Below are 25,455 nucleotides of genomic sequence, written 5' to 3'. Positions count from 1 at the left end.
CCCTGGGACTTATTTCAAAGACATTTAAAGACTTCAACAAACCAGTGCCCTGGCAAGGGTGGTATTTGTTGGGGAGGCAGCACAGAGACCCTGAGGGGCATTTGGTGTTGGAGAGGTTGGGGCAGCACAAAGGAGAGCAGGGTTGGGTGCTCAGAACATTAGAAAGGGCACACTGGCTTTGTGCCACATTCATAAACATGTCCATCAACTGCAGCCTTTGGGGAACAGGCTCCACTGAGACCAGTCACTTGCTGAAAACAAAGTGCCATTCTTTACCTTCTAACCCTTCAGCAAAGCAGCTTCTCTGCAGTGCAGAACATAAAATCCACTCCCCACATCCACTACACCAGTGCTATTTAAAATTCACTCCATAGTGAATTTTACAGCTCATTCAGGCTCAGCTCAGAGCTCGGGAATGGCCCTGGAACACGTGCACATTTTCAGCTGAAGCAGAATTATGCTAAAACAACTGCACAAGGAGCCCACGAGGTCTGGTGCAATCACATTTCACTGAAAAAGGCTTAACCATGTGTGCAGGGAGCAAGGCAGATGGGATGAAGGTCTCTAACTGCTACAGAGATTTTTATTCATTAGCTCAGAGATATTCCAGCAGGTTCCAGGGCCCCTCAGAGCACTGACCCCCTTCTCCACACACTGCCTGCCCTCTGCTCTTAGTAGGCTGCATTTTTAGGGGCCACCACAGGATTGATCAGCTTCAAGATACTGATTATACTAAAGATCTTTTTCTTTTCTTTTGTTAGGAAATTTCTGCTCTGCAGAAAACTTCTGACCCACACAGCCCATGGAGGGAGGAGGGAGCAGAGATGTAGTGGGGACAGTGGGACACAACCAGCCTCCCCCTGTCCCACCAACACACCAGCACCTCTTACCTGAGCAGAAGGACTCCAGGAGCTCCATGTTGCTCTGTCCTCGCCTCGAAGCTGCTCTGGGAGGAAGGAGGAGCCAGCACAGGTGTCCTGAGTCTGCAACTCCATCACAACTTACCAACTTCCACCTGGGCTCAACAGCCTGCACCTGGTCACTGCCCCATGGCACAGCCCACAGCAGCTCCTCGTTAGCATAAAACAAAGAACCAAGTTCATAGCTCTGGGATATTATTTTTTTTTTTTTTAAGACACTTGGCAAGAAAAGGAAGAAAAATGCACGACATGCAGCTAATTTCTCATCCAGGCAGGAAACATTTCCAACAGCTCCTTCAAGGCAAACTGCCCCTGGCAGCTTTGGTCAGGAAAGGAGAGCAAACAAGGGTGGGATTCTATAATTTATTACCATTGCTAAGATGAACACAGATACTTGATACCCCATCGTATGCAGAACTGTAAAAAAATAGTTTTAATACAGTATCAAAATTTACACAAGTGAAGTGTCAAAAGACCAGTGTCCCTCGAGTAGCCCCTGCAGGCACAAGTACAGGTGTCACAGCTGTTCATACACACAGAGATAGGAATACAACAATTGCAACCGAACTGTGCAGTGGGAGAAAACAACGTGGGAAGATAACACAGAGCTGCCTGGGCTGGGTTCTATGTCAGAAATCACGCAGGGGTGCCATGTTTCAAACAGAAGGCTGGATTCTGCATTCCCAACTCAAGGAGAAGGAGTGAACGGGAGCTTTGCCCGAGAAAGCAACGCTGGATCAGAGGCCTTACATCCAGTGGTACCAAGTGGAAATAACAACAAAACCCAACAGAATTACTGCTGCAAATTAACACAGTTTGGCTGAAGACAGGTAGCAGATTTACATCAGCTATATGACAAAAGATTGTACAGCAACCGAGCTCCATTCCACAGCAAACAGCCCACGGGTACAGGATGTCCAAGCCCAGAGAGAACAGAGCTTCTCGCTTCGGCTCCAATCTTCGCAACCGAGAACAAACCAGAAACCCAGGAATTGTTGCATTCCTATTTTTTTCCTTTTTTTTATTATTATTATTATTTTTTATTAGTCTCTTTTTGACGCTCAGCTATGGTAAAAAGTTAAGCAACAGCCATTCAGTCACAAGCCTGTTGCACATTCATACATGAAACTATCATTGCTCTTAGATATACACAAAATACCTATGTTGTAATTCAATACACACGACTAGTGTCATACACAGAGATAAAAATAAACTAAGCACATCTAGGGCGCCGTCTGGTCACATCTCAGGCAATCTGAACAAGAGCTTTCTGCCTCCTAATAATGAAAGACATGCTCTGAGGATAATAAAACCCTTTTTCTTTGAAAGAACTCTACGGTGGCAAGGAAAGCTTTTTTTAATAATGCAGTGCAATCTTTTAGATCCTTATAGGCTCTTGTTAAATAAACCAGCATGTCTCTAAATTAAACAGTTAGAAATTAGCATCCTGACAATTGGAAATACTTTCCAAAAGAAATTCTGATGGAGATTCTGATCTGAGACCTGCGATAGTGATGCCTAAGTATTCTGTTCACTAAAGGGCTGCCAACACCCTACACCTCTTCAGAAGATGTGCATCAAGAGAAAGCTACCTTGACTTTCCTTTAGAAAGAAATTGTGGATCACTACAAGGACTGTAGTTATGCTACACTACTGGCTGGTTAGGACTTTATGGTCTTTTAGCACCTCCAAAGGCAGGTTATTCTACCAAAGCAAAGAAATCACCTGGGAATTGCCTAAGCACCATTAACGGGTCCTTTACAGACTGAAGGGGGAGTTACTAAGAAGCGACTTTCTCAGAACTGCGGAGACCAAAGGCACAGTTTATCCACGTCTCTCCAGTCTGGTGGAAAAACCCCTCTCAAATCCAGCAGGAAACTCGTTCAGGCCTATTAGAGACTCGCTGTAACTAACCAAAAGAAACCTTATTTCGCGCAGCTCCTGCAGAATCCCAAGTATCTGTGGAGTTGGGATGGCGATACCTCAGTGCTCCTAGGGGTGGTGTGTTGCAGTGAGGGTGCAGCGTGTCACTAGGCAGGCGATTGGAACAGCAGGAGGGGACGCTGCCGGCACGGCCAGGCCCCCGGGCAGCAGCTCTGGTGTCCAGCCGAGGCTCGTGCAGCGCATCCAGACCCCCCGTCGGCAGTGGGGATGGGGGGACAGCCAGTTCCTTCCCTCTCGTGGGCACGTCGAACTCTCGCTCTTCAGAGAGGCCATTACATGGGTCCTTTGTACTGATTTCCTGACAAGTGTTGCCTAATTCCAGGGCACGACCCTGCAGCATCTCCAAGTTTCCTCCACACAACCTAAAGGGAGGGACGGAAAGAGATCGTTATCCCCAGTCAGGGTGCGCCGGTGTTCACACGGACATGCAGCTGGAATGCCACAGCTCTGGGACATGCAGCACAGGGCAGGGACACACGACAGGAGCACAGGATGTTCCTCAGGGGGAACAGCATTCCTTCTGAACACAGAAAGCACATGCTGCTGGATAGAAATGATTAAAAACGGACACAGATGGGCCAGCACGTGCTTCAGACACAAGACTGAGGGTGTTTGAAGGCCTCAGCTGAAACTCAGCTATTTCCCCAACCACATCTCCTGCACAAAGATCAGTCCAGAGGTGTCTAAACATTTCCAGTTTAACAAGCACAGAGCAGTTCTCCTCTTTGTCAAGGGATTTACTTGTTCTCTTACAACCAAGCAAGGCACCAGAAGTGTTTATTTCCCTAGTTCTTCGTGAGGTCCAAGGAATTGTGCACGTAGTCACTGTGCTATACTGTGCTTAACATCATCTGTTACAACACTAGAATTAAAGAGGCAGAGAAGTGACACCCCCAAAAATGTAAGGAAGTGTTTTCTAATGATTTATAGGAAGACTGATGCACTGTAAGTGGGAGAGCAGTAGCTGGTGGTGTGTCACCAGGCCTCTCTAGAGACAAGAATGGTGATTCCACCATCCAAACTGTGTACTGCAATTTCAGAGTATTTCTGGTTAATAATAATCAACTCCCAACCAGCTAAAGTGTAACTGCTACTAAACCACCCATCACCCTCTGGGCCAACAGCAATGTGACTGTCAGGAAAGGTAACACTGGTTTCCATTGTCGTTATTTATTGTTTTACCAGTGCCTAAAGTCCAGCAGTGAACAGACACTGCATTAGCTGGAGATGAATAAAGCCAAAGCAGCTGGATCCTGGGAAGCTGACATCCTGAAAAGGTGGTTCCTCCAGCTGATGAGCAAAGGCAGAACAACCTCAAGGTCCTGCTGTGATTCTGTGCAATTGGTGGGAACACAACCCAGTTCCTGTGAGCCTTTGCTGCAGAAAACCTGAGCATAGGCATGAAAACCAGAAATACTCCCAGATTGGAAGGAACAGGGCTACAGTCCTACTGTACAAGGCCACAAATAATGGTCCTTTAAAGGGAACTGTCTTTAATTCCAATGGATGGGCATAACCCAAAGCCTGCAAGCTTTCCACAGAGCAGGATCCTGCAGCCTGGAATCCCAAGTCCCATCCCAGAAATCCACATGTGTGTTTTGGGTGTGTTTGCTGTGTGTGAGACACTGCAGAGGGCAAAGCCTGGGAAGTGGGGGCTCAGTGACACCTCCCACACTGGGTGTCTGGGCACAGCCAGGGCTGGATCTGGCAATTCTGTCCAACAGCTGGTACCAAAACACAAGAGCTCCTGTGGGAAGGCACACTGTGCCTACACGTGCCCTTCAACAACTTCCCTGGGCAATAAATATTGAGACAATATTTACCAAGCAGCTATTGCTGACCCAGGAATAAACTGGAAGGTGACACTTCCTTTCTTTCCAGCTGAACAAGTGACCCCTGAGTGGCAGCAAGGGACAGACACGTGCAAGGGCCCCAGAGAGGTGACGAGTGACAAGGGGGGGTACAAAATTTCATTTAGAATTTCAGCAGGAATTTCAGCCCTCCTGCCCAGCTACACCCCCAATCCTAACTGGAATATCCCACCTTCCCTGCAGCTCCCAGCCCAAGTGAGGGTGCTGCAAACTAAACTTACCAGTAGCCTGAGGAAAATCATGAAGAACACCCCTCCAGACTTAATCCAGACATTCCCAATTATGAAGAACACCCCTCCAGACTTAATGGAGACATTCCTGTGCTGTGGAATTACCTCCATGCTCACTAATACACGACAAACTACCTCTAAACTTGCTGCCACGTGTTGCTACATCCTCCTAAGACAATGCAAGTATATAAATACAAAGCAAGAACGTTCCCAAATAACACCTTTCCCAAGCACAACACCAACTGCACATGCACGTCCTGAGGAGAGAATTCCTGCCTCTGTTATCTCAATAAAACACCAACATGGTCACAGAACACCACAAAGTTCCTACAAGGTGAGTTACACATCCACCTTGGCAGTTTGCATTATGTCATTATTTGGGTACCAAATTGCATCTTGGCACCAATCCAAACTGTGCACCGAAATTAGGGAGCCCAAAACTGTCATCATTCCCCTGTTTTCACAGGGAAAATGATGCCATGGCAAATGTTTCCTGTGAAACACCCACAGTGCACGAGGCTGCAGACAAACAGTGAGTTACAGCCTGGCAGGAACTGCAGTGAGAATGCAAAAGAAAAGATTATAATAAACATTGTAATCGGTTTATCCCAAATCCACTGCGCTTTTAACCTGGACTAGACGGGTAAAAGGGAAAGCAAAACCAGAAAGGAAATACCCAACTGCTTTGAAAGTATAATGATGTCTCAACAGTGAAATCAGACAGAGATTGGAAAAGTCAGAGGGACAGGGAGTGTTTCAGTGGCAGCAGCAGAGCTTTGAATGGCTAGGAACAAAGGGACGAGGCAGGACACGAGTACGTATTTGAGAGTTACAAAAATGAAGTGAAAATGTCAAATTTAGCATTTAGAAGTGGCATTACTTACACCACAAGGACTTCTACGGATTACCATGAAATATGTATGAGCTAGAAACTGCTTTTTTAGCCATAAATGGCAAAGGAATATCCGAGGCAGGAGAAGTGATCAGGGCCATTGCTCAGCTGGGGAAACTGAGGCTGCCAGGCTTCATCACTCTTGCCAGATTTTATTCTTAGGAAGGATAAATTCAGGTCATACAGTACTTTACCCCCGATATATTATCCCACATAGATTTTTCTGATCAATACTAACCAACATGTTAACATTATAGTGCTCCTAATAAAACAGTAATTGCATTACAGAAACAGTAATTGCCTTAATTTCCATAGAAAATCTTCAAGGGCACATTGTCGGCATTTGAACAAAAAATACTTTGCATCTTCAGGTGTTTCCAGGCTCAATATGGAATATAAACACCTTAAACTCTTACTGCACATTTCTCCAGCCTCAGCTTTCTCTGTCTCACTAAGGTGGTGGTAAGAGAGCCTTTAACAGCCCAGTGATTGATGTTTTCCTGAGCTTCCAAGCCATGGGGACGTTTAAAAAGAAGGGAATTTCATTTACACATTTTTTGGCAGCCACAGATAAGACCAGTAGTGTGAGTACAGTATACAAGTAGTCAGACTTACAGACCTACAGACCAGGTAACAATCACTGTTCCACCCATATAAACCCTGGTCTGGAACGTCACAAGCAGGAAGTTTGGCCAGATACAACTTCCAAAAGGAACCAAACACATCCTGCCGTGTGAAATAACCACTTACAGGTCCCCAGGGATGCCACCTGCACTCCAGGAATAATCCCACAGCCACTGGCAGGGCAGGGAGGATTGCCAAGGACCTGGCAAGTTCTCCTTCCAGCCATCCTGCCTGAGGGAGCAGGTCCTGGGAGAGCCTTATCAGCCCCACTGCATGGCAAAGCTCTGCTCCTGTTCCCACTTTCTCCAACAGTGGGAGATTCCCAGTCAATCTTTTTAAATTTCATAATGTTTTTTTAAAGTCTCCTCATCACTTAGGAAAACAACAGCAGCATTTTTAGCAATTCCCTCCCTCTGTTCCCTAATGGATCTGCCCCTTTCAAACACACTCCTGCTCTCGAGATTTCCTGCTGGGAGGAGTGGGTTGCACCAACAAGGAGGTTGTCCCTTTGCCAGGGGGTATTTGAAGAGAATTACAAGAGGCTTTTTTCCATAATTACCCACGATCTCTTGACAAAATTACCTGGCATAGCTTTATTTTCTGGGCAGCAGCAGGTGGGATGTATGGAAGATGCACAGAGGGCTCGGAGCACTGCTGAGCCAGGCACTCCTGGAGCTGGGAATATTGCAGGAGGGCAAGACCAGAGCTCTCATGGCCAGTGCTCCTGACAGGGGACATGGCTGGGGAGGCCACCCCAGAGGGGACCTGGACCCCAGAGGGGCTGGAGCTCTCCTGGATGCCTCTCCCCTTTGGATGCCAGGAACACAGGCTGTGCTGAAGTGCTGTGCCCGGGTTTGTGTCACAGGAAGGATGTGGTGGCTGGGATTTGTGCACAATTCACTTGAACAAACCCGTTTCTTGAAGCTTCACGGAGGAGAAGGCAATGTCACAGAAGCTTGGGGGTCCAGGCAAATTCACAGCACTACTGAGCTCTTACTGTGCATCTCCACAAAGCTCAAAACCACAGCAAACACCTACACAAGTCTCTTCCAATCCTCCCCTGGAGGAGGGTGAACCTGCCCCCTCCAAGTGTCCCTGCAACACCTGTACATGCGGGGAGGAACACCTGGTTATCCTGCTGGATACTGAGGCAGTTCAGCTGACGAGTGAAGCACAGGAGAGAAGAGGGGCACAAAGCACCAAATCCACCACATCTGAGCCACAACAGGAGAGAGGAATATGCAGTCCCTGCTCAGCTCTCCCTCAGTTTTTATCCCCTCCAGAGGAACACGGACACCCCTGATGCCCGTGCAGCGAGCTCAGCCAGCTGCTGACTCCCATGGCCCCACAACCTTTCAATCTTGTAACACCTTCTAAGTTTCTTTAATTGCAACAGTTTCGCTGCTGACAGAAGGGAGAATTTGCAACCCTACCCCTCCGATTGCTTGTGTCAGTGGCTGTGTATCAGTGTCACACAGGCCTCTGCAGTCCAGCCCTGGCTCCAGGGTACAGCACATCTGCTCCCAAAGCAGCGTCAGCACTGACCTTGGGACCGTGGTCTTCAGCCCAAGGCCCTGCTATTTTTAACATGAACATACCGTGTGCCTCAGCTTTATCTTTGCATTAGAGTATTTCCCTCTGCAGGAATCCACTGTACCCCACCTGAGCACAAACCTGGATCCTCCAGGAAGCAGAAACACCTCCTTATTCAGCAGCACACCACGTTCAGCTCCAAATGAACACTACGGGCGTGAGTAACGCGGTGAGCAGCATCACCCCCGCCAGGGCCAGACCCCTGCCCAGGACACACACAGGCCACAGATACGATGGGTGACAGACAGAAACAAGGCCACTGATGACAGGAACATCCCGGTGGTCCCACGGGGATGTCGGCAGGACGACAGGACAGGAGCTGAGGGACAGACAGGACGCGCGGCAGGGCCGGCAGCGGAGCAGCGTTACCTTCAGAGCATTTACCACTGAGTCAGGCTGCGCAGAGGCCGGGCCGTGTCCCCCCACGCTGGCTGGCTGGGCAGGGCAGGGCCGCCCCTCCGCCCCGCCGGGCATCCTACCGGGCTCCTTGGCGAGAGAGCAAACACTCTTTAATACACAGCACGCTCGTCGCTGAGTCAAACACGCCACTTATTCGCTGCTCTCTTTTCAAGGGCTGAGCAGCGCTGACGGCGTGCGGTGCTCCCGAGTCCCCCTCTGTCTGTGCCACGGCAACCAAGGTCCATGTGAGCGTCACTCTGACCCTCCGGGGTGTCCCCCTGGAAGGTCAGCACGTGGCAACAAAATTTCTCATCTCAAAATCAAAATCTCTCACAAAAAGCGCTGCAAAGTTTAGAGAGATGATTTCAACCCCAGAGGAAGGTTTGGAGGATGTCTAATTTTATCCCAATAATTCTGGCGGTTGTTCCTTCAGCAAAACTCTCATTTTTGAACATTGCTGCAAGGTTTGCAAGCCCAGCTCAGCCACAGCTGGCCAGGGAAGGAAACAGCTCCGGGCTGACAACTCACTCCTTCCCAGGGTGCCAGGGCACGGCCCCCTTTGCCTTTGCCCAGGGGAGAGGAAGTTTAGCACCTCACACTGACTGCAGAACGTTAAGGCTGCTCAGACCATTTCCCCACAGCACCAGATGCCCATTTGTCCCCAGCAGTGACAACCTCAGTGACAACCTGGAAGGGTTTTTCAGGACACTGCCAGACAAATGTGAGCTACCTGAACTGTTCCAGCTCAGTCTCCTCAAGCTTTGCAGGGTGTGAAGCATCTCCCAGAGCAACTGCAGTGCTGAGGTAACCTGAGAAAGCTTCAGAGAGTGCTAAAAATACCCCTGCTGCACTCGTGGGCAGCCATGGGATCCCTGTGGATGCTCCCCAGGTGCTGCCAGCCTGCCCTGCTCCTCACCCTCAGCCTTCAGGCAGAATTTTGCTTAAAAACAAATGAAAAATATAAAGAAGTAAAACACTTCAAAGACTGAGAGATGGGAAGTTCCTTTCTTAGAGAGTAAGAAACACCGTAGGAGACATTAAGAAGCAACACAGCGGTAATCCCTGCTGGGATGAGTGGGAAATGCATTTCTGAAGGAGAAATAACGACAGTGGAACAGCCTCTGCTCAGAGTCAGTGCCCTGATGTGCACTCCTTTGTCCCACTGAGCAAGCACACAGAACATTGCAGTGGTTTTGGGGGTGTCTCTAATCTAAACAATAGGAGAGATGAAGGTGGGTGTGGGAGAGAAAGGGCACAGGGCGACAACACGAGGCTGAGCTTCCCAGACCCAGGCTGCCTGCAAAGGAACGGGCAATAACACAGCCCAGAGCAAGCTTCCAGTGCTGTGGGGATGTGCCCAGGCCTTTGCAAGGCTCCCAGCAGTGCCAGAGGGCAGAGAGAACCCTCCCATCACCCAGCACACCCACTCGACCCCCACAATGCCCCGCAGGACTGAGCCTCGTACATTCAAACAACCCCCCCAACCCAACCAGTCAATCAATAACAAATAAACAGAATGCTGCATATGCCAAACCCACAGAAAAGGGACTTTATGCCTGAATCTGAAAGCTCATTTCACACACAGACCGGTCATCCAGCGCCGGCCTCCTGCCAAGCAATGGATCCATGGAATCCACACTGGTGGGCACTAATGGATCTCACTGCATTATCCTGCAACTCTCCCCAGCAGTGCCTATGATCAATTTGTTGTGATGTATGGAAGGGGCTTTAGGACTTATTTTGCTTGGGGAAGGATTTATAGATCTGTTAGAGACTGGCCAGACTTAATGCTGTACTTTGGGAAAGGAAATGAAGGAGGAAGGAGAAGGGGCAATAAAGCAGATTGGAGCAGTGCTGGGTTAGGATAAATTCACTCAGTCAGCTTTGGGGGTTTATAAGTCAGAGTATCCTGTTTCTTTACTAACTGCAGCACCAGCAAAGGTTTTGGTCAGTTTGGAACAGTAAAACAGAAATATTGCCATTAAGAGGCTGAGAAAATGAGCACAGTGTACATGTAAAGCCTCCTGAACACAAGGAACTCCAAACCTCCTGCGAATGGCGCTGCTCCCGGAGTTCAAGCCCTGCTCCAGGCACTGTGTGTCCTCCACAGCTCCTCTGTGCCATATGCAGCACAGTTCTGCCTCCCTTCATGAGAATGAAACACTTGTGAACACACTGCTTCAAGCAGCCAGTGTTCTCAGCACATGTTGGGAGGAGACTGAAAATTAGTATTTCCCCCGTGGACATCCTTCTCCTTCTGTCCTTGATAAGAGACATGAGCTTTTCTTTAAAAATAAGGCAGATTTTGCAGCCCTGAAGGCCCATCTCAGGCTCAGGGGCTTCTCATCTCAGGTGAGGCTGCTCCACTGAGGCAGCACAGCTTCTGCTTCTTTGGGGGAAGATTATTGCAGCAGATGATGGGGATGGAACCGGCCTGGAGGTGGGTCCTGTGGGGCTGGAGACAGCCCAGCACTTCTGATGAGCTCCTGAGGCAGGGAAGCCAAACAGGAGGAAAAGACACTTTGCCCAAGGGGCCTTGGGAGATGAGAGATGCTGCTCCCTCCCTCCTCTTCCCTGGCTCCACACACAGCCCCTGCACTCAGCCACTGGAGGGAGGTGTCCCCTGTGACAGAGCTTTTCCTTTAATATCCAGGAACAAAGCTGTGGAAGTGGAACCAAACCAGACAGGGCTCCACACTGCTGGAATCTGTGTGAGCTGTAACCATCCTGAGGAACTGGGCACAAACAGCACTGCACGACACCTGCACCTGAGAAATAACTGACCTTTTTGCTCCTCCTCTGCAGCCACCCTTCCCTGCTGCCCTGCCCAGCCCTGGTGCCCGAGGTCCAGCACAGTTTGGTGTTGTCTGATGTGTCCTCTGTGCAGATCACACCTCTGCAGGGAGCAGGTAAAACCCACAGCACACCCTGGGCATGGCTTCCCAGCGGGATAAGAGTGAGATCACTGGCTGTGCACATCATTTTCTGTCAGGAGTAAATCTACACCAAATCTAACGCCCATACAGACTCCAGGGAACGGAAAGCACAGGACACCTGACTCGACCCTGTAATCTCACCTCCCAAAAAGCCCAGAGGAATAGGAATTCACCATCTCCCTCACACTGAGTGCAAAATGTTGAGGCTGCTCAGGCCGTTTTGCCCCAGTGCCAGAGGCAAACCCTGCACTTTATTCTGTCCTGGGCACGGGCAGAATAAAGACTCCTGTGTGGAACAGGGAAAGAATTAACCAGGAGCTTTGCTACTTAAGCCAGTAGAAAACTTCATTTTTTCCATCTGCATTGTTGGTAAGGACAGTCCTGAATGAAAACCACTGTAGTGCCAACCCAAGCCAGGGGGATTGTGTCTTCCAGCCCCTCTGGAGGAAATGGGGGAGAGCCAAGGAGGGGAAAACACAGCCCATGCCTGCCCTGAGGACACTCAGTCACCCCACCAAAGCTTCCAAGAGAACAGGGTTTTCCTCTGTTCACTCACCCTCAGCAAACACACAGGACCTCGTTCTCCAGCAGCCTCTTATCCCACAGGCAAGTGGTTTCCTGGGAAGTACATCCTTCCTGCTGGGTAACTGCCACGCCAGCTCAATCACTACCTGATTTTCAAAGCGTTTTTCTGATTTCCTCAGCCCTCAATTTCCCTGTAAAGCTCCAAGCAAACACAGGCTGTGTTTGTCAGCTTGTTTCCAACAGGCAGGAGAGAGGAAAAGCAGAAAGTGGTAACTGCTCTGCTGGATTAATAATGCACTTAAAGAACAGCAACAATTCTCTTAGGGAATGCTCCTGTCAATTAAAATACACAATTTTCAAATGCTGCAGCTTTTCACCTGTTCTCAAAGAGCTCAGGAGAAACCCCTCTAGGACACTGCTGCCAAAATGCACACGCCCTCAGAGAGGGTTTGAGGCACACTCAGATTGCTGAGTGGCCAAAGCCATTGGTGGCTGCACACCCTCAGAGACAGCCAGTGCCAGCAGGGAATTCCCTCCAGAAACCTCCTTTGATAACAAACATGGAAGAGAAAAAGGTCCTGGGCTGTGACAGCTCCGAATTGTGGAGGCCACACAAAGACCACCAGCATTTTAAATCTGTAAGATCTGGTGGAGTCTGCTAGAAAATCAGGAGTGCAAAGCAACTCCAGACTTTTGGAACAAAAAATATCTGTACTCCCTGCACTGCAACTCTTTGTACACCAGGTTTTGCTTGAATTTGTATCTTGGTAACACCAAACCCATGAGCTTTTGCCAACTACGATGGACACCCTGGAACAAAGACTGGTGAGAGCCTCTGCTGCTGGGAACTGAAGTCCTCTGTTAATGACCTTTTAATTCAAACTGAGGATGAGAGCACATGAAAGAACTGGGTGGGTGGATGCTCTTGCTTTACTCTCTTTCAGCAAATATTTGATGACATGATTAGGAAACATGAGTTTGTTCAATGTGTTTTAATTACATTTTGGTTGGAGGATTCCCTATTCTGTGGAAGGGAGGAGACAAGCAGTGTTGGGCTGTGAGTGACACAGATTTTACAAAAAAAAACCCCACTAACCAAACAGTTCCCATCTTCTAATTAGATTTATAATTAAAACCACGTCATACAGAGGGAAAATAAAAAACACAGATCTCAGCAAAAGGTTTTTGAAATATTTGGGAATGGGTTGAAAAAAACCATGATAATCTAATGAAGGGGGAAGAAAGAAGGAAATGGAAAGTGTTGGAACAGCTTAAAAATAAAGCAGTCTGTGCCTAAGTGTTACACCTGCCATTTCCCAGGTAAACATTCCAGGCCTGGAAGCTGAGAGCAAGGATGCAAACCCCCAAAAGAGTGCCTGAAGCAACAGTGCAAATGAAAGAGGGACAACAAAAGCAGATGGAAAAGGACCAAAAGACGTGGAAAGAACAGGGAGCAAAGGCAGCAGAGAGGGAGCAAAGGGCTCTGGTTCAGCCTCGTGGCTTTGGGCCTGGGCTGTGGGAGCAGGAGCTCAGCTCCCTGACTCCAGCCTCCACTGGCAGCTTGTCTGCAGCACCCTGGCAGTGCTTCCCTTCCCTTCCCATCACTGAGGGGGGAAGCTGAATTACAAGGACAAAGAGTTGGAAGGGGGAATGTCTGTCAGTTCTCCATCCCTGCCTCCTGCTCCCTCCTCCCCCGAAACAAATACCAAGTGAAGCAATTTGAATTGGGTGACTTGCCAAGTTTCTCTTTGCAAATGCATTCACTGTCGCTGTATGACAGATGTCCACATTTCCATAGCCCTGAAACACTGCTCCTACAAAAATTCCAGGTTATCTCCAGCTAACTGAGGTGTGGCTGCCAGTCCCTGAGCTGGCTTCCCCGGCCCCACCAGGGCCAGCAGTCACACCCCCGGCAGGGCTGGGAGGACAGCCCTGTGCTCACCAGCTGAGGTCACTCCCTGACACAGCAGGTCTGTCACAGCCCAGGGAGTGTCAGTGGGATCCAAATCCATGGTTGGGTCCCTGCCTGTTTGCTGAGTTACTGCTGAGTGTGCTCATCACGGCACACACGGGCTCTGGGCTCTGCTGTGCAGGGCTGCTGGGACAAGGTGCAGTAGCAGGGAGGCTTTGAGGGTCAGCCAGGGCCCACGCCCCATCCCTGGCTGGAGCACTGCTCACACCACACATCTGTTGAATGTTAGCTGCAAAACTCAATCCACAACAACAGAAGAGCAGCTCTCAGGAACATGGCAAACCCACACCCCATCTATGGCTCCTCCTTAGAGCCACCCCTCTGCCCTGAGCCACAGCTCTGCAGCACAGGGAGACATTAACAGGCTCCAGTGGATATTCCCGTTTTTATGCCTTTCCTATTACCTGATCAAACTAAAATATTGACTCAGTGGTGGTTCTGCAATTCCCCTGACGAAGCAGCCCTTGGGTACAGCAGTGAGCTACAACTCAGGTTCCACTGGAACAGGGAGGGCAGCATGTGAAACCATTTTCTCTGGAAATGTTCTTGCCACTAAATATTAATAAAACCTTTACATTAGAGGTCTGTGGGGTTTTGGAAAGAAAAAAACCGAATTAATACATATGGAGAGAGACAAGCACAGCAAAAGAAATTGGGAAAGGACCACCCCTAAGTGACAGGGAAGGGAGAGATCTGCCTGAAGAGGTGTCAGCAAATGTGTCAGTGCATTTTCATGAGAGACAGAAAGCAGAAGAGGAGGAAAAGAAAGGATATTGAAAGCAGAGAGGGAAAAGAAGGAAAGTGTGGCAGGAGGAGAGGAAAAAGCCTGGGCCAAGGCCAGGGCTCTTCAGTGCAGACTGAGCAGAGGTGTCACAGGAGTGAGTCGTCACCTCTCTCCTACCAAGGGCAATCCTGCAATTCCCAACCCCTCCCAGTGCTCCAGCCCCTGCCAAAGAGGGGCTGTGCAAAAGGCAAAAGGCCAAAGGCCTCAATCACTGAGGCCCTGCTGACATTGGAAGGCACAGCACTGGAACTGAGCAAGGGCTGTGCCAGAAACCTTCCCCACTTGTGGAGCTCATTGTAGCTTTGCAGTTTATTTGTCAGGAGCACTTGGTTTGGCTTCATGCCCAACAAATTCCCATTTCTCCCACTGTATGGAATGGAACCAGTGCCAGGAGCTGATGCATTCCCACCGTGCATCCTTGTCTTTGGGACAGGGCCTGATCACCACTGAGAGCACGTTCAGGGTGGTACTCACAGGAACAACCCCCAGAACTAACTTGGACAAAGGGAACGTCCAGGGGATCGGATGCGAAGTCGGAATAAGCTGCATTTCCTTCCTCTCCCCAGAGCCATCCCTTTCTTCGGGAGGAAAGGTAAGCTATGCCAGGAAATGTGAACCCTCATCACTCCTTATTTCGTAGAATGAAGTATCCAGAGACACCAGGAGATTTTTCAGGGCTCTGCCCCAGATTCCTGTGCAGCCAAACCCCTCACGAGCCCAGCTCCGAGCTGGGTCCTTCAAACCCAGGAGCACTTTGCCCACCTGACTCTGCCTTTCAGACCTCACCAGCAGCACATTTTTGTTCCAATGACTTCTCCCAAGCACTACTTTCTGGTTTTGGCTCCCCAGCCAAGGCATTTTCACTGGACTCCGTGCCCACAGTGTGGGTGTTCCAGCCTTCAGTAGGATCTGGGAATGCATTTTGTGGGGCTCCACCTGAGCACCTCCGACCCAGACAAACAAACATAGAACACACAGCCACTTCCAAGGGGTTTGCACAGCAGGAATGTTCTGCACAATTTATCCCCTGGTGTCATTCCAGGCCCAAGACAAAACATTTGCCTTGAAAAACATTCTTGAAGAGAAAAGAATATTCTTTGTCACCGAGGATCAACCTTTGTCTTTCCTACTGAAGACTGGTCACATGTTAATGGACAGACATTTCTTGCTGTCCCTCTTTTCCAGATCCAAAAATTAGGGTAGAGAGAAGTGAACTGCTCAAGGTCACCCAGCAAAGAGCTGCAGAGGCCCTTCCAACTGTCATGGATTTTATGGAGTTATGGATTTTTGTAAGGCTTTTTTAATGAAATATAAGAGAAATATGTTCTAGTAAGTATGTGCAGATCTGAAAAGTTACAAGTGTCTTCCACTCATTTTTAACGAACTACTAACTTTTTTCTTAAAACCATATTTGAAAAACCCCTTAACTTCATATTTGTTTATTTATTTAATTTAATTTCAGTCTTGCATTTACGTTTCTAATATATCCCTCAAAGGATTAAAAATAATATAACACAGCTATTATTACTTATAGCATTTGCATTTTTAGAGCCAAATATTTTGGTTAACTATACAAAGTAGCTGATATTTTAACAAGAAGCTCTTGGGGTAAAACCAGAGTGCAAAGGGTCAGTTCAGTGTGATTTTCAACCTGCCAGTTAATTAATTATAAGCAGGGGCCTCCAGTGAGTTTTTCTAGCAAGGTAATAACTCCTGCAAAGGAAAAAAAAATACAGAAAGCATTGTCATGGCCTTAAATCAATCCCCCACTCACACAGGACCAAGATGAACGAGGGGCCTTGTTATCTGAGAGTTTAGAGGTGGGGATGCCAAGGAATCCTGATCCTCTCCCCGGCACAGGGACTGGAGCAGGGCTCTCTCCCTGCCAGCTCCTGATCCCACAGCAGAAGTCACCCACCTGGGGCAGCATGCGATTTTCCTCCTCCAGCTGTCTTACTCTGGCCTCCAGCTGCCTAACATAGGACAAGGTTGATTCTAAAAAATCAAAACAGAAAAAAAGACTCGTATTATCCACAGAGATCTGCTTGTGTTCACTGGTGCCACAGCCTGGGCCCCATCCTGACTGCACTCACAGCAGACTGCCCCTCTCCAGTGTCCAGGGAACACCCTGCTCTGCTCCTCTCAGGGCAGTACAAACAATGCTGATGCTGGAATTAATCAGCTCCTCACTCTTGTCATTCTGAACTGCTGCACTTGGACAAAGACAACACAGCCCTGAGTCCTTCCAACCCACCCCCTGAGCTCTGTGAGCTTGGACTGCATGTTGGCAATGCTCCCCAAGGATAATGCATTATCCCAAGTCACCCTGAAAGCTGTCCTTCCAGAGGGGTCACAGCCAGAGGGCCCCTCACACAGCACCTGGGGGCACACACAGCCCTGCAGGGCAGCTGGGCAGCACACAGGCTGCACCCCAGCTCTGCCACGACAGGCTGGCACAGCCAGAGCGGGGCTGGCAGCCAGCTGTGTGTCCCCAGAGCTGGCAGCCAGCTGTGTGTGTCCCCAGGGCCCGGGGGCTGGCAGCCAGCTGTGTGTCCCTGGGGGCTGGCAGCCAGCTGTGTGTCCCTGGGGGCTGGCAGCCAGCTGTGTATGTCCCTGGGGGCTGGCAGCCAGCTGTGTGTCCCCAGGCCCCAGGGGCCAGGAGCATGGCTGACAGTCGACACCCTGGGGCACAGCACGTCCTCCTCAGGGCACACCTGCTGTCCTGCTGTCCCCACACAGGCAGGGACATGCTCCCTCTGCCCTGCTGTGATCTGGGAGCTTGGACACGGAGCAAAGCCCGGTTCTGTTCACCAGCAGCTCCTGGACCCACACAGGGCCAGCCTTTGCTTGGCCGTGAACAACAGGAGTCACTCCCAGGCTGCTCCCAAGAACTTGCTGTAAGAAGAGATCCCTGATCCACCCCTGAAAGCACCCGAGAGCTTCACCATCACACATTTGTGGGGTCACTCAGAAATTCTGCTGTTAAAATCCTGTGTCTGAGAGAGATGAGTGTCTGGGAACACAGTACTCAGGGGTAAGAAAAAACATATCTTCTAAGGAAAAAAGGTACTTTCTCAGTGCAGGAAAAGTGCTGTGCCTCTCGCTCGTGTGTGGAATTCCACCATGCTCTCACTCCTGACTCAGTGATCCACTCGACTTTCTCAGAGATGTCAGTTCCTGTCACACATCTGAGCTCATCCTGCCACATAATTAGCACAGTTATGATTACTGGTCTGGAATCCATGGGTATCGGGGCAGCAGTGCAGCTGATACAGCCCTGCAAAGCTGCACTGACACCAGAGCTGCTCACTGGTTTAGACTGGCAGATGAATTTGGGCACGAGTTTCCTGGGCTATCTCATCACTACTCCAGCCTGCCCGGAAAACAAAGGAGATGGGGATTAAGGTGTCACTTACTGCTCTTAGAGACTGCAGCAGGTAAAATATGCATGGGAATTTACACAACATGGAGATAACACACAGTCATTTGTCAGAGCTGATTAAAGCCCAGCCCGGCCCTGGATCAAAAATAGCCTGTGCAATTAGAGGGAAGGAGGTGAAGTGAGGTTCTGCTCGCTCTGCTGCATCAGGCCTTTCCTAGCTGGTGATGGGGCATCTCTGGAGAGCCCTGAGCCCGGCTCGGATGAGCACTTGGGAGAGGAACAGCTCATTCAATTAACTGCACACGACAGGGCCCCTCCCAGCACATCAGCGCCTGCCCAGCACAGGCACTCCGGGCAGGAGCTCCCTCTCAGCTGCCTCGTTAGCAGGGGCAGCAGCTCCCAGCACATCCCCCTCTCCTCCCTGCTGTTTCCACACGGGATGGTTCCTGAGGACCCATCTTTTCCGAGGGGCTGACCCAGCACTTGGGCTGGCACTGCCAGCTCTAAATTCCGTGGTCACAGTGCGCACCAGGTGAGCTCGGGCTCAGACTTCATGCTCCAGCCCAGTTCCCACTGAGCCCACTCCATGAAAACTCCCTCCTGGATTCTCTTCAACTCTTTATCTTTTCCAGTTTTCTGGTTTCCCATTTCTCAGCTCCTCAGATGAGGCACCTCTTGGCAAAATCTGTCTCTTACTTTTATTTCTGCACTGGGAGCCCAGAGCTGGGCTCTCTGTTGCTCCAAACCACCCTGCTCTGCCTCAGTCCCCAACCTCCCAGTGCCAGCTCCCACCAGCTGAGCCCTCCTGAAGTGTGAAACAGTTCTTTAAAGCTCCTCCTGTAATCTGATTAAAAGGGGAAATAAGGCCATCTACCAAAGGCTTGAGCAAGCAAATCCTAACTTATGTGAGTCTTCCTGACACATAGACTAGACACATATATATATTTCAGGATCTGTTAATATATTTATGCTGTGATGCCACGAGCTTAGAGGGGAAAATGAGCAGAGAAGTCAGCCAAGGACATAAGAGATGGAGGAATTGAAAACACACAAAGTGAAACACTGGCACCAAACCTTAAAAAACCCAACCAAACCAAAAAGTTGCATCTAAAAGTATTTATGAGAAGACCTATATGATCCATCTATTCTTAATCAGCCTGGAGACAGGGAGAGAAAGTATTGGAGACACAGAAATATCAAATCTCTTGCTTTTAGGGAAATGCAGTGACAATCCCCCGTCTCCACATCCATCACTCCAACATGTCGTAAGGGAACATCAATATTTACGTAGCTGATCTCTGTTCCCTTTGACATCCCCGCTCTTGAAGCTTGCAGATATTTTGGGGTTATGTCAGACGTTATCAGACACTTGTGCTGCTGCCAAAGGCACATTTGTGCATTGGCTTTACCCGGTTTTGTGTGACTGAGCCTGATCCCAGTCTACCAAGGAATTCATCATGTCCTTTAAGCCAGATTATCCTCTGCTGTTTCAGAATGCTCGAGGATGTCATGTTACATTCTGATGGTTTAATACTTTCTTTGGAGGGTTGCAACTCCCTGTGGGACTGCATTGAAGAGCCTAAACTCTGAGGTTCTCTGCCCACCTGTGAGATCCCTGCAAAGCACCTGGAAGAGAACTCCACAGAAAGAAAAAACTCCAGGGTTCAACCTCCCCTTCTGCTTGTTCAGATGAGCTCGATATCGAGCCCAGTGTGAAAGGAGGAAGGGATTTTACCTAATGCCCAGAGGAGTATTTGGGGGAAAGAAAGAGCAGGAGATCCAACACCTGGCCAGAAGCAGCACCAGCCAGTCCCTGCATCCTCAAGGCCAGAAAATGGGAAAACAGGATGCCAGGATAATGCAAAATTCACCTGGATTTCATGAACAGCAGCACTTTCTGCTGCCACCAGCTCAGCTCGTTGGGTGTTCGTGTTCCTGAGGGAGGTCTCCAGGATCTGGAGAGCTGGCACAGCCCAAGCTGCACATTTTAAACACTGAGGCTGTAAAGCAGGGAACTGCCAACGATTCACCTCGGCAAAGAACTGAGGGTGTTGTGTGTAGGGATACTTTGATGTGTGGCAATGAAGGTTTGGTTCAGGTATATCAGCTCCAGCAGAGAGAGCCATTGGTCATGCTGCCCTTTCTGCACTGTGTTGGCAGGAATTTAATAATTGTATTATTATTATTAAATTTAATATAGATTACATCAGATTTTGGTCATTCAAATCCACACCCAGCACCCCACAATGAAAACCAAATAAACCTTCCATGAATGGCAGATAAAAACCAAGGCTGTGCAAGGGCTGTTTTAAAGCCTCCCAGAATTCCCTGACAGCTCCATATGTTCAGGAAAGGCTCTCCATGCTAACTAGCAGATCCAGTGCCACACAGACCATCTCCCTGCCCTGTCATTCCCGGGCAGCTGATTTAATTACTTCAGTATTAGCATTCATGGCTGGAACATGTTATCCCAGCCATCCATGCCCTTCCAGCTGCCTTGTTTGAACATGAACAACCCGACCTGGCCCTGCTGGGTTTGTGTGGACACCCATTGCCACCCCCTGCCCCAACCAGCCTTGGCTCTGGCAGCGTCCCAGCTCCCCTTGGCAGGATCAGGCGACCTCCAAAGGTCATTTTTAGCCCTGTCTTCTGTAATTTCCCGTTAGGGTTGCACATCTTACATAACAGCCCTACTGAAGAAGTGCTGGAGAACTCCTTATTAAAGTGCAGCCACATTAGGATTAGTGCTATCATGTAGAAAGAGAGAGGTTTGCCCAAGGCGAGGTTTTATTAAGCTCACCAGAATGTTTAGGAGCTGCTTACGACCAAGGCACATATTCTCAGGAAGTTTTGGGGCAGCAAACACCACAGTGGTTGCAATCCTCAACAGTGCTCTTGTCTGAAATCCTCCCATCCCAAGCTGAGATTCCTTGGGATTACAGATCCAGCACTTCCTGACTTTAATTAAAAATATAATGAACTAAGCTGAGCTTGTTCAGTGAGTGTGTCAGAACTGAATGCAGGCAAAGGGAAGGCAAAGGGCTCTCACTGCTCCTGAGCTACCCAGGGCACACCTGAGGGCACCCCAGTGCTGCCTGTGACACAGCCTACTACAGACACAGTGTGGAGTCCACTTCAGAACAGCACTGATTCAGGCTGGAGGGTTTGTTGCACATTTAGCTTTAGGGTGCAACAAAATTTCCAGTTGAATTCATTTGGAAAAAATAAAAAACTTTTAGAAAAAAGGTTTAAAGAAGTCTCACAGAGCAGAAAGGGTTTGATAGAGGGGCACCTCCAAAGGCTGCTGGTGTCAGCTGAGGTCACAGTCCTGCAAACAGCTGGCTGGCACTGCCACACTGATGCTCTGCTCTAACCCTCACCCTGGGTTGTTGGGCTGTTGTGGTGCTGGAGGTGACAAAGCTCTCCTTGCTGGGCTGTTTGATGTCCCATTAGCTCCCCTTCAGCCCCTGCTAAATGCATTTGCCACGGTATTGATGGAAACAGAGAAAATCAAACCCATTATGCTCTTGCTGAAGCCTTTTCCACTGGCTGCCAGCTTGGTCTGGTATTGATTCACGTGGTTTATGATTGGGAAAATCTCTGTGGGCTCCATTTACTCAACTGCTGGGGTTTGTCCCCGTGCCACCACACTGTCCTTTGCTCATTAGGAGTGTCCCCAGGGCAGGAACAGCCCCCTGGACTGGAAACACAGCACAAGGGGAGAGGGGTGTTCTGTGCCCTCCTGCACTGTGACACTACAGAGCTCCCTCCAGCTTCTCCCAGTAGTGCTGTACCCCTTTTAAACAACCACTTGCAGTAGAAATTGGACAAAAACCCACCTATAAATGAAAATATAAAGCTTCCCAGCAACAGCAATATTTGTGCAAAAAGCAGAGGCTCAAACTGACTGAGGTGCCAAATATGTGCACTAAAGGTCCCTCCTGAACCTCACGACTCCCCACAGATGCTCACAGTGACCCTTCTTTCACATGGAACTGTAGTTCACCTCCAGCAACTCAGAACTGCTCCGAACTCATGGATCACTGCAATGCTCATCTCCTGCCTCGCCAGGAGGCAGCTGCCCAACCTGCAACTCCCCTTTCAGGGGCTGCTGTTTGTGTGACTCAGTCCCACACCCAGAGGGTGCTCCCGAGAGCACAGAAATAGCAGCTCTCACAGCACCCAACCATCGAACCACTGAACAACTTCTCTTTGCTCCACCTGCAAAACAAATGCCAAAACTCCCCCAGAGATCAATAACCACAGGAGTATGGTGAGGAACAGCCAACCCGACCTCTCCCTCCTCCTCCTGGGAGTGAAACCAACAGTTCCTGTGCTGGTTTGATGGGGGGGAACTTTGGATGGCAAGGCAAGGGCTGGGAAGGACCCGGAGCTGTGGCCCAGTGGCCACAGCACCTCCCATGTGCAGAGCAATGCCAGCACACCCAGCCTCCAGGGGAACAGCATCCCATAATAACAGCCCAAGGAGACAGCAGGGGTTAATTCAGCCATTATCTGTGACACTGCTGCCTCAGGGTGCAGGAAAAGCTGCTGAGGGGGTCAGGAGTCTGTCACACTCACTCTTAAACCCTGGAAAGAGGTGGGAGAATATCCTCCCCAAAATCTGAGTGTCTTATTAGAGGATGGATATTACAGGGAAACACAGCAGGGAAAACTACTAAAAGCAGTAGGTCTCCGAGGGAGAGATTTATCCCATTATCCCTCTCTGTGAGGAGCCACGGGAGCATTCCCAGGACCAGGCAGGAGCAGAGGCTGGGCAAGTGCCAGAGGAAGACAGGCCAACCTGGGCAAAGGCAGTGCAGATTTAACATTATCAGGACAAAAGAGGGGTCTGTTTTAATTTCTCTACACAGAGGGATTAAGATTAGGCCAGGTTATTAAACGCAGTAAGAGATGTTACAAGATTAAACACGTCCTGGAGACTGAAACCACCCTCTTGCTTCCCACAGCCCATTAAAGAGCCCCTGTGTGACAGCCCCCACCTGTCCCTGCTGAGCCTGCTCGCATTTAGGGCAGGAGACACGAGCATTTGGTAAAACTCCTGCACCAGCAGCCTCAGCACAGAACCTGGAGGAGAAATGAGCTCTCCATTTCAGCTGGCAGCTGCTCAACAGCACAGGGAAAGGCTGCAGGAACAGCCCCCAACCCCTCTGCAAGGGCTTTTTGGGCTGACTGGGGAAGGAAGAATGAAAAGAAGTGTTCAAACGACACGGTGTTTGAGCCAAAAGTGCACCAGTGTAAGGCTGTCACTGTGCAGGTACTGACACAGCCTGTGTGCCAGCAGGAGAGCTGGGCTGCTCCCTCACAGCTCCAAAGGGGACATGTTTCCCTGTTCACACGGTGAGACACTCACTCCACCCTAAACCCTCATTTTTCCCTCCCTCACTGCCTTCCCTGAGATTCCTACGGCTGCATCCTACACTGCTGGGCCTTACAACCAACCCGAGGCTGGGGCTGATTTTGGGAAAACACACAGACACAAACCCTCATCATTGACCGACTCAGAACAACACTTGGGAGAGGCACAAAACACGGGAACCTGTGTTTTGTCGGGGCTTCAGAGGAAGCCAAATGCACCACACAGACAGTGTCTGAGTCCCTTTGCACAGTTATTGCAGTGATACATTAACATGGTGCTGATTAAGACACTAATAATTTAAAAGTGACCTCGGACACAGATAACAAACCCCAGCACATGTATATGGGCTGCACTAGATGTATTTACCTGCCATAAATGTACAGAATTAATGATTTATAATCATTTACCTCCCAGACATGGCCAATGGTGGCTGAGCCTCTTGTGTTCCCTTTCCCTGTCTGCTGATCACGGATCTGCAATGCCTTTGGAACCAAAACCAGCTGAGATTTCCCAGGTCAGCACATTCAACACCCAACTGCCCATTTCCTGGTCAGCACCAAAGATTCCTCCAGTGAGCCCACAGAGGTTGAGCAGATGCTGGGACAACAGATGTGGCAGCTCCCTTAGGATTTAATGTGATGGGAACACATTCCTAATTGAAGAGGTTAATGGAGTGTCTTTGCTGTACTAACCTTCCCAAACATTTAGGAGAAAGACACAGCTCTCTCTCTAAGCAGCCCTAACTCAAGGACTTCAATGTGGAATGGTCTCCACATCCCTGTGGCCAACACAGCACAGCCATTCCTGAATCCACAGGTCTCCCTTTGTCTCAAACACAGGGAATGATGCCCCTGCATCATTTGCATCTCCTTGTTATGTTTGAGGCACCATTTAACCCCCCGGGGACGGAATCAGCCAAAAGCAGGGAGTCCTCCAGAACTTGCAAATGGTAAATAGGCAGTTGCAACAATTCCTCAAGTTTTCCAGTCCCATGTGCCCATTTTCAGGGATACACTGCTGTGTTCCAGGGCCTTTGACACGCAGACAGAGCTCAGCAGACACAGGGAGCAGCCCAAGCCAGAGCTGTCCCAGCTGCTGATGTGCACAGGAGAACCAAACAGACCCTTCCACCACGGTGTCTGTTCACCTCCTGCTCCCTCGCTGATGGCAAAGCAATGCCCACATTTCCTCTCCCTAAACACACAAACAGCGAGGGCTTGGGGCACACAGGCTGTTGGCAGCTGTGCTGCCCTTCACTGAGGTTTGCACAGAGCAGTCCAGGACTGACCCTGCCCTGGCACAGGGAGAGGGGCTGACACCTCCCGAGGGGCACTGATTGCCCCTCCAGCATCAGGTCCCTCTTGGGCCACCCAGCACATGCAGAGAAATGAGTCAGACCCAAAACTCATGTTTGTGGGGACATGTGCATGTGAGGGGAGAGCTTTCCATGCACTCCCTGCCCTCCCGTTCCCAGGATTTCGGCCTGGCCACTGGGAAGCTCCTGTATGGGATTACAGGGACAAACACCCTGCCCCCTCAGCAGGCAGAGAGGCAGATCCAGGCACTCCCTGAGCAGCACAGGCACAGCTCTCAGGGCTGATTAACACCAGCAATGAATCTGAAACAGAATAAATTCTAGAAAAAGAGCAAACACTGACACTTCACTCTCCCAGCAGCTGCAAAGTAGGGCTGGATCTCCTGAGACTTTCTAGAATGAGGATAAAAAGCCCTAATTATTCCCAGAGTTCTAGGCAATAAAAGACAGACGTGACTGTAACTCCAAACTGAGGGAAAACTGCAAGTTACACAGTCAGGGAGGATTACAAATTAGATTATATTATATATGTATGACCACAGCAAGTCACGTTAAACAGACAACCCAAAGCAGCCTACCTGCTATTTCATTACACAGGGATGAGTTCACACACTCCAGTGCTGAGGGCAAGGAAGGTAAAATCAGTGTATAAATGAGCTGCCAGGGCAGCTGCTGTAACAAAATGCAC

General features: G+C 49.5%; 1 protein-coding gene and 1 long non-coding RNA gene across 5 annotated transcripts in view; one reads left to right on the top strand and one right to left on the bottom strand.

Annotated features, from left to right (window-relative positions):
• Window positions 1-1,269: 1,269 nt before the first annotated feature.
• The window catches only part of CCDC85A (coiled-coil domain containing 85A), a 55,297-nt gene continuing 31,111 nt past the window's right edge, over window positions 1,270-25,455 (bottom strand). Inside the window, exons 3-5 of one of the 4 annotated variants that reach the window (XM_064651019.1) lie at window positions 16,609-16,685; window positions 8,444-8,560; window positions 1,270-3,226 (exon numbers count right to left, since the gene is read on the bottom strand). In XM_064651019.1, coding sequence (XP_064507089.1) covers window positions 3,137-3,226; window positions 8,444-8,560; window positions 16,609-16,685 — 284 coding nt within the window. In that variant the 3' untranslated portion in view covers window positions 1,270-3,136. Of the gene's footprint in view, window positions 3,227-8,443; window positions 8,561-16,608; window positions 16,686-25,455 lie in introns of those variants that run through there. The other 3 variants (XM_064651015.1, XM_064651016.1, XM_064651018.1) reach the window with 3 other exon arrangements.
• On the top strand, window positions 9,000-16,214 carry LOC135412347 (uncharacterized). Its single transcript, XR_010429606.1, has 2 exons — window positions 9,000-15,282; window positions 15,876-16,214. It is a non-coding gene; the product is annotated as an uncharacterized LOC135412347 (long non-coding RNA).

The sequence above is a fragment of the Pseudopipra pipra genome, chromosome 3 (assembly GCF_036250125.1).
Source record: "Pseudopipra pipra isolate bDixPip1 chromosome 3, bDixPip1.hap1, whole genome shotgun sequence".
NCBI classification, from domain to species: domain Eukaryota; kingdom Metazoa; phylum Chordata; class Aves; order Passeriformes; family Pipridae; genus Pseudopipra; species Pseudopipra pipra.
The sequence above is the reverse complement of the archived record's forward strand: the minus strand, read 5'-3'. Positions and strand labels throughout refer to the sequence as shown.